The following is an 8,847-nucleotide window of genomic DNA, read 5'->3' on the forward strand; positions in this document are numbered from 1 at the left end:
AGCTCCAATGCTGCACGGATGCTACCAGTACCAGATAAACACTGAATAGAACAATACTAACAAAGGGAGAGACATAACAGGATTGAATAATGAATTCAGTGAGAGTCACACCTAATGTACATGTACATTGTACATCAGAATGATAATACATTTGTAAGTGCATGAAACCCTGCACACATCAAAGGCAATCATGCAATAGTGGAATATAGCAATTAATTCCTAAATAAAGCACGTCAGTCTGATGTACATGTATTTACTCAGCCATGTAAATATAATCATAAAGGCTCGGCTACCATAAATGGGCTATTCATAGCTTTAGGCTATTATTTGTAGTTATATAACTAAGTCAATAACTTTTACACACATACTCTGCATTATTGTCTTACTCTGTTTTGCGTTACAGCTGGTCCATCTGATCCCAGTACAAGTCTTGTTGCAGATTCAGTGAATGACTTGAGTCCATCAATGGGGAGGTACTCGTGATTGAGCATCACATCAGAGCTCATCTGTGTCTCTACTGTCTTTACAACGGGAAGTACCCAGGGCTGGCCCTCTTCATCCCTGTAAGCTATTAAAGAATAGGAATAAAGGCAAGGAAGCAATATCTTTATAATATTGTAAAACTACTCCTGCTGCATATTAAAAGAAGGGGTTGTTTTAAATAAAGAGATCAGCTCACCGCCAACTGATAGGTTGACTTTTTTGGGGAAGGTGTCCTCCTTGTATTTAGCCAGTACGTTGAATACAGCGTCGGGAGGAGCTGCTTCCATGCCATCGAAAACTGATGTCGGAGAAGACATGTTTCATACAAAGGTGTGGCTGAAAATGGCAAAATGCCAAAATAAGCCAATTAGTGATTGCAGTAAGTGCAGTATTTAAACAAATGGGCGTGGTCAGAACTAAAAATTTTAAAATGAAATATCCAAGCTACTTTGTACATTTACATCTATACAGCCCAATACACTAAGTTGCTGTTGGTTACCCTTTAATATTAGCTTAGTCAGACCTATTATAACTATAGATCTGAAGTGTACTGTTTTTGTCAGATGTATTTTTATACTTAGTCTTGCCCTACTATATATATGAATACATACTGTGAAGCAGAAAGTTCCAACTGATCTCAAAATTACTCTGCCAAATTTTAGACTCATTCATTTTCCCACACTGCAGTTTGCTTCTGTTGTATGCAATACACAATTGTTTGACCTGGAGACACATTGGATATATTGCACATATTGGATTCATATTTTGTGGATTGCATGCATTCATAAATTATAGGCTGCAAATTCATAGTCTAAAAGCATGATCATGCTTTCATATTTTGGCGGCATAATTTGAAATTTCAATTTTAATAACAAGGGCGTGTGCTGAAAAATAAAAAGTAGGCGGGGTCTCTGAGGGGACGAAAAGAATGCCTGGTATTAGTTCTCGAATAGGACAGGGACGACACGCCACAGTTGAGATAGAACCCTACCACGGCTATAGAGAAGGAAGACTCAACCCTCTGGTAACAAGAAAAGCCCAACCAATCCTCCGTTCACCAGTACGGAGCTTACTCTCATCACTGATAAGGCAGCCAAGGAGAAAGAAAATGGCGACCCGGGTACAGCATTTACAGGAAGACTTGAATGTAAGCGGTGTGGACTTTGGGTCTGCCTTTGAGATGGCTACCGAATGGGCCGAGGTGGTTTTCTTTCATCAAGGCTTTGGCACGTCATCAGTATTGAGTATACAGGGATGGAGAGATAATACAGTTGGTGTTAGTATCACACCTGACTGGCAGCCTCCTTCCCCTGTCCTCTCTACTGGGACTACCTCTCGAAACCCAAAGACCCTACTTAAGTCACGGCTTGTTCAAGTACCGCTCTACTGTAATTCACATGGTAAGAAAGTAATAATTTCATACACTTAATTAGATAGATTATGGTACTTAATTAATTTACCATAAGATAATTTTTGGTGAGGAATGATGATAAGTGACATTTTGTTTTTCTTTTTTGCACATGCCCAATAGTTAATATAAATTTCACCAATCTCTTTCCACATGGTGCATTAAATCTATTTTGATTGTGTTCACTAGTTTTAGTGATTATTAATTATAGGAAAGTATTTAGTAGAAGAAACCGAAGTACCAAATCCAATTGTATCAAAAAATTAATGCATAAAATAACGTAATGATAAAATTAGTATTTAAAAAAATTACATGGGTTTATCCAAAGCTCATTAATTTCATACTCATTAGTGATCATCATTATTATTATTGTTATTATTATTATTATTATTATTATTATTATTATTATTATTATTATTATTATTATTATTATTGGAGGAGGAGGAGCGTCAGAGGAAGATGAAGAGGAGGAAGATGATGATGATGACGATGATAATGATGATGATGAATCATTTCAAACTTCCTGGGCCCCGCCTCCTGCACCTGTTCCCGCTCCAGCTCCTAAGCCCCTCCCTCTTTTCACACCTTCATCGCCTTTAAGTGTGTGTAATATAAAAGTAAGAGTCAATTAATGTACACCAATTTTTTTAATTTTGAAAGAAATAATTATTTTAACAATTTTCACAAAATAGAGACCCAATTTGCAAAAAGTCTTGCTGGAAATTCATTTTTTATATTTTTAATATTATTAGTGTTTTTTTTCTTCATTTTAGCATTTATTATCATCAGAGAAATTTCAGCAATTACCGAAATCAGCGCAAGCCAAGTTAATAAGTTATCTTCCTCCTTCTGACATTCACCATTTATCTGAAAATCCATCAAAGTGAGTATATTATAAATTAAAATGTGTGCCACTGAAATTTTAGCTTGAGCTTTGTTGAAAGCAATGTACATGTACTGTATTCATCAGGTTTTCCAAAGGATTTTGGCATAGTGTTCAGCTAAGCTTTTGTGTAGAAATTTTGAGCCAATTCTGATCCAAATTTGATTTATAATAAATTTTTAAAGTTGATCTAAAATCGGGTGAAAGACCATGTACAGGGTATTTAGCCAATTTTTACCTTGAAGATAATTCTCCATTTTTATAAATTTCTGAAGCATATCGTACAAGATGATTTATTGGCAAGAGTAATATTTGGCAAATTTGCCTGTGGACATCACTTAATCAGCAAATTCTATAGTAGCAATTTTAAGGCACATGCCATTGAGCATGCTCTAATTTAAACAAATGGCGGATTTTACATGTATATTGCCATTTTTTTCATAGAACCGCTAATTGCCAATATTAATGCCTCGCAAATAAACCATCGTGTACATAATGTACATGTTATGTTGTATAGAAGAATTTGTAAAGTTGTTCTATATGCTATTACAAATGTAGACTTGTTTGTCAGCTCATGTACATGTAGCATAAGCATTGACACAGATGCGTGTCACCTTGATTTTTAGACAAAATAATTGTATGTACAGCAGTTAGAATTTGCCATTTATTGTACATGTACCTTCATTACCTCCTCTCTCTCTCTCACCTCTTTCCCTGTAGTGGTTTAGATTCAGTACTAAACAATGAATACATAAGTGCTGCCCTCAGAGAATGGCAGGACAGACTAGCACTAGGTACCCTCCACCGGAAAAGATCACGGACTCAGTCTGATCTGACGCCATCATGGAAAGAACGCTTTTACGAAGAATACTGGGGAGAGATGAAGAAAAGAGGCAAGCCCTCAGATAAAGACCAGTCCTTGTTCTATCCATCAAACTCACTTACTCCTCAGCAAACTCTTGTCCATGATTCAATATTCTCTCCACCAACTCCAAACCCCGCCCCTGTCCCCGCCCCTCTACCAACGACTGCACCATCTCTCCCTCCACCGAAACCAACAGCACCGCTCCCTGTACAGCTCCCATTAAAAGCATACACGGTTCACTGCTCCAGTCAGCAGATCCTCCAGGAACACTCGTACTGCAATACCTCACCTTCAACCATGAAATCAAAACTGACATTAATAATAGGCTCGAACTGTAACTGTAGACAGGGCCCGCTCCTTGTCTGTCACAAGTGTCACCATTTGTATCACAGTACATGCGCTTCACAGGCACTCTGTCCGGCTTGCTCAAAGCGGTGATTATTATTATTATTAGAGAGATATTATTATTGTAATATTATTATTATTAAATATTATGTTTTTCGTAAATTATAATAATTTAATAATTTATTATGGACAAGATGTTGCTCTCTCTCTCTCTCTTTTTCTTTCTCTCTCTTTCTCTCTCTTTTGAAAATGCACTCTTCACTCTTTTTCCTTCCTCTGTTTCTATTTCTATCAATCTTTCTAGATTTTTATAATCTATTTTGATGATATTAATAATTATTATTAATACTTGAAACCAACTTCCCCACACAGATTCAAACAGTTATAAAGTCATACATGTAAATAATTGTTATTGCTATTCTTTTTTATAGCTGTCAACATCTAAAAGGAGAGACGAAATGTTTTTTAATGCTATTTTTAGACTCATCACTTACAGTAGGAGTCAGGCACGTTGACTTGTACGAAATCTTCACTCATTTCCTGTTGCATTGTCTCACGTACAACCATTGGCTCCTCTGGGGGAGGGGCCTATTAGAATAAAAAATAATTATTACAATTTAAAAATTTTTAAAGTAACTTCATAAATTTATACAAAATTAAGAATCACCTATTATGAATTATGTAGAAATTAATAAAAGTGGCTAATTTTCTCCAGGCCATTTTTGATTAAATAACTTGTACTATTACAGGGTCTTTTGGCCTAATTTTTGAGCAATTTTATTTAAAATCTAATTTTGATTGGGCTCACCTTATAAAATTTCTACAGACCATGTATATCAAAAATGTAATGAAAATGGGAATTTTCCTCCTCGCGATTTTTAATGAAATTTGGCCAAGAACCCTGTACTATAGTACAGGAACTTTAGCTCGATTTTGGAGCAACTTTAAAAATTTATAAAAAATCCAATTTTGATCGGAATCATCTTAAAATTTCTACAAAGTACAAGACGATGTATATGCATAAGAAAATGTAATAAAAATGGGAAATTCTCTCATAGCAATTTTTGATGAAATTTGGCCAAGAACCCTGTACTATAGTACAGGGACTTTGGCCCAATTTCGGAGCAACTTTAAAAATTTATAAAAAATCTAACTTTGCTCAGAATCAACTCAAACTTTCTATACAACATAAGACCAAGTATATGCATCAAAAAATGTAATAAAAATGGAAATTTCTCTCTTAGTGATTTTTGATGAAATTTGGCCAAGAACCCTGTACTATAGTACAGAGACTTTAGCCTGATTTTGGAGCAACTTTAAAAATTTATAAAAAATCCAATTTTGATCGGAATCAACTCAAACTTTCTACAAAGTATAAGGCCATGTATATGCATAATAAAATGTAATAAAAATGGAAATTTCTCTCTTAGTGATTTTTGATGAAATTTGGCCAAGAACCCTGTACTATAGTACAGAGACTTTAGCTCGATTTTGGAGCAACTTTAAAAATTTATAAAAAATCCAATTTTGATCGGAATCAACTCAGACTTTCTACAAAGTATAAGGCCATGTATATGCATCAAAAAATGTAATGAAAATGGAAATTTCTCTCTTAGTGATTTTTGATGAAATTTGGCAAAAAACCCTGTACTATAGTACAGGGACTTTAGCCTGATTTTGGAGCAACTTTAAAAATTTATTAAAAATCCAATTTTGATCGGAATCAACTCAAACTTTCTAGAAAGTATAAGACCATGTATATGCATGATAAAATGTAATAAAAATGAGAAATTCTCTCATAGCAATTTTTGATGAAATTTGGCCAAGAACCCTGTATTAGAGTACAGGGACTTTAGCTCGATTTTGGAGCAACTTTAAAAATTTATAAAAAATCCAATTTTGATCGGAATCATCTTCAAATTTCTACAAAGTATAAGACCATGTATATGCATTAAAAAATGTAGTAAAATTGGGAAATTCTCTCATAGCAATTTTTGATGAAATTTGGCCAAGAACCCTGTATTATAGTACAGGGACTTTGGCCCAATTTCGGAGCAACTTTAAAAACTTATAAAAAATCTAACTTTGATCAGAATCAACTCAAACTTTCTATACAACATAATACCAAGTATATGCATTAAAAAATGTAATAAAAATGGAGACATCTCTCATAGCAATTTTTAAAATAAAATTTGGCCAAGAACCATGTACATGATTATGCTTAGAACTTAGCCACATATACCCTCTCAAATTACATAATACTACCGTACGGGTATAAAATTCCGCAGGGAACTTAATTTCACAGATTTCATGGGTGACTTCTTAACTACAAAAATTAATACCATGGAAACTGCACATGTGCAGCATGTGAAAATCAATGACTTAATGCAAGTGCAGATGCAAAAACACGAAATTTAACCCCCTCAAAATTAAAGAATTAAGAGCTTTTCACTAAAACACGAAATTTTATACCCTTAAAATTTACTACCCTTGCGATAATTCGTCACTCACCAGATTATTACTATTTCTTCTCTCTTCTTGTCTACTGATCCTCATAGCAGCTGTCATTATTCCTTCCGATGCATGATTCACCACAACAGAGGAGGCCTTGCGTACCAAACCAAAGCTAACCTGACCTGCATTACTCACAAATTCATCGATTTGATTTTCACTGTCTACTAGTTTATGGTGAATGAGACGCCTGTATAGCGTCTTCGCACCCTGTTAGCAAGAGCAAGGAATCAATCAAATATGAATGTAGTCGATGTACAATAGTTATGCAGGGTTGGGTCCGATTAAAATGAATTTTAATTGACTACATATTCTGGTAATGGTACACTAATTTATATGACTAAAAAAGCATGATTGTAATTTTTGCTTAATTAAGTTAAGGGTTTAGAGTAGAGGAAAAACTGCAGTTCAGTGGCAAGCCATCTTTATAGATGGCAAAGTGTGTACTGTCACTACTGTGTAGGTAATTATTAGGTATAAAATTATTTTAAATATTAAAGGAGGATAAGAAGAAGAGTAGAGAGTGCTTTACTTGGGTATAGGGTAGTGCCAGCCAAATTACAATAACAATCTTTATCTCATAGTAAAATGGGAGCCTATACGAGAATGAAAAATAAACTTGATGTTATGGTATCATCATAGATTAGGTACACACATAATTGTCAAAATTACTACTTGTGGTTTCATTCCATTCGTTTCCTACTAGCTACACAATCAATAAACTAAAATCATAAATCTTTACAAAAATCTCTGTCTATATCTTTTCATGAATTCACATTTTAAAATGGGCAAGGTTTTCTAGGGGTGGATTAAGTAGATGGTTATAAATTGACTTACCAGGATAAGAAAACGTCAGAAAAAGTTTCTGCTGTTAGAAAAATGGCAAAAACTATCCAATACATCATCCATGTTGTCTATAAGTGAATAAACATAAATGAATAAATATTAGAATAATTTAAATATTTAAAAGTTATCTTACATATTCTCGGTGGTCCTTGTATTTGACAGCTTTAAAAGAGCAATACGCGGGGTACAAGACACCTACTATGACGCTAAGAAAAGGAAGGATAGTCTCATTGCTCTAAGATACAAAAAACTTACATGACAAGTCGTGAAAAAAGACTAGTCAGAACCATCTTTTATTTTTGAAGCTCCGCCCAATAATTTTCTTGACCAATCCGGCCCCGCGTTAAATAATATTGATACCGGGGCCGGGACTGAAAATGGAAAAAAATACCATGCAATCTATGGGGGCATGCTGAGTATTTGCAATTTCAAAAACTTCTATCACTCTTCACTGCATCCTGAAGCTGCACCAAATGCCTCAATAGTGTTACCTCAATATAATTCGGTATGATTTAATACACTCTTATACTCAAAAAACTCAACTAATGATAAAATCTAAATTTTTAATTTCTACACACTAATAAAATGCTTAAATGCAACTACTTAAAAAAAAGAAGGGTCTGTTAAAATGGTCACATCACTGAAATTTTATCAACGATAAGAGGAATATCACTTTGATATTCTTGTTGAACAGGAACATTGTGAGGCTTCATCATATTGGCCACCCTTGCAAAGGACATTGAGAAAATGACGTCCATGGCAATCACAAGCATGACACAGACCAAACAGTTTCTTTCTTGAATTTGCTAGGCTCCAGGTATGTGATAGTGCTCTGACTTTATTCTTTTCCCCCCAAGTCTGCACACATGTATGCATGATGTGACATGAAATGTATGGGAGAGAAAGAAAAATTAGTTTAGTTACGGACTGTAATATGAATACTTACAGTGCAATATAAATACCAAGTGCACCTTGACTGCCAAAATGCCTCAACAGCAATATTTCCTTCAGTTGTACCATATACTTCAAAGCATGCATTAGCATCTCCATTAGGTGAAGGGCCACAGACTGAGGTTGAAGCTTCTGGGTTTATGAGATAGGTTATGGAGCCTGAGACTTCCATACCTATCTTAAATATTGCCTATCATGAAAAGAAGACAAGGAAATTAGAACATTTTCTTATAGATTTGATTCTCACCAATATCTTAGCAGAAGCTTCTCCTTTAACAGTTAGAGTGGGTCCTGTCTCAAGCATAGCTGATGCCTTCATATTAACATCATTATCCAAACGAGCAATGAATGCATTGAACTCCATTTGTCCAGATATTTGACCAGTGAGAGTGAGGTCCAGATTACCTATATAAATGAAGAAGTTAAATTTTGCTTGGAAAAGACGTAATTGTCTTTTGCCATGAGCGAGTGTACTTGTACGTTTCTGCAGTGGTATTTTCATTATCCAATAGTGTGTAACCAACTATCTTAATGTAACGCTTGTATGTCAAAGTG

The 8,847-nt window shown here is 34.7% G+C and overlaps 4 protein-coding genes across 4 annotated transcripts in view; 1 reads left to right on the forward strand and 3 right to left on the reverse strand.

Annotated features, from left to right (window-relative positions):
- Nucleotides 1–886, reverse strand: part of LOC109582209 (probable aspartate aminotransferase, cytoplasmic) — a 10,665-nt gene extending 9,779 nt beyond the window's left edge. The window contains exons 1-3 of the mRNA XM_019996860.1: nucleotides 680–886; nucleotides 387–568; nucleotides 4–56 (exon numbers count right to left, since the gene is read on the reverse strand). Coding sequence (XP_019852419.1) covers nucleotides 4–56; nucleotides 387–568; nucleotides 680–800 — 356 coding nt within the window. The 5' untranslated portion in view covers nucleotides 801–886. The remainder of the gene's footprint in view (nucleotides 1–3; nucleotides 57–386; nucleotides 569–679) is intronic.
- An 89-nt stretch (nucleotides 887–975) lies between these two features.
- On the forward strand, nucleotides 976–4,146 carry LOC109582222 (uncharacterized). The gene is made up of 4 exons (XM_019996876.1): nucleotides 976–1,883; nucleotides 2,330–2,508; nucleotides 2,665–2,774; nucleotides 3,495–4,146. The coding sequence occupies exons 1-4, from the start codon at nucleotides 1,412–1,414 to the stop codon at nucleotides 4,075–4,077; spliced, it is 1,344 nt and encodes a 447-aa protein (XP_019852435.1). The 5' UTR covers nucleotides 976–1,411; the 3' UTR covers nucleotides 4,078–4,146.
- A 135-nt stretch (nucleotides 4,147–4,281) lies between these two features.
- On the reverse strand, nucleotides 4,282–7,670 carry LOC100641001 (receptor expression-enhancing protein 2-like). Its single transcript, XM_011405827.2, has 7 exons — nucleotides 7,597–7,670; nucleotides 7,475–7,547; nucleotides 7,333–7,409; nucleotides 7,028–7,091; nucleotides 6,496–6,705; nucleotides 4,479–4,572; nucleotides 4,282–4,425 (listed from the first exon to the last, which is right to left on the reverse strand). The coding sequence occupies exons 1-7, from the start codon at nucleotides 7,629–7,631 to the stop codon at nucleotides 4,400–4,402; spliced, it is 579 nt and encodes a 192-aa protein (XP_011404129.1). The 5' UTR covers nucleotides 7,632–7,670; the 3' UTR covers nucleotides 4,282–4,399.
- Nucleotides 7,671–7,842: 172 nt separating this feature from the next.
- Nucleotides 7,843–8,841, reverse strand: LOC109582214 (uncharacterized). Its single transcript, XM_019996865.1, has 3 exons — nucleotides 8,540–8,841; nucleotides 8,288–8,482; nucleotides 7,843–8,199 (listed from the first exon to the last, which is right to left on the reverse strand). The coding sequence occupies exons 1-3, from the start codon at nucleotides 8,792–8,794 to the stop codon at nucleotides 8,011–8,013; spliced, it is 639 nt and encodes a 212-aa protein (XP_019852424.1). The 5' UTR covers nucleotides 8,795–8,841; the 3' UTR covers nucleotides 7,843–8,010.
- Nucleotides 8,842–8,847: the final 6 nt, after the last annotated feature.

This window comes from Amphimedon queenslandica, unplaced genomic scaffold (genome assembly GCF_000090795.2).
Source record: "Amphimedon queenslandica unplaced genomic scaffold, v1.1 AMPQUscaffold_13395, whole genome shotgun sequence".
In the NCBI taxonomy this organism is placed as follows: Eukaryota; Metazoa; Porifera; class Demospongiae; order Haplosclerida; family Niphatidae; genus Amphimedon; species Amphimedon queenslandica.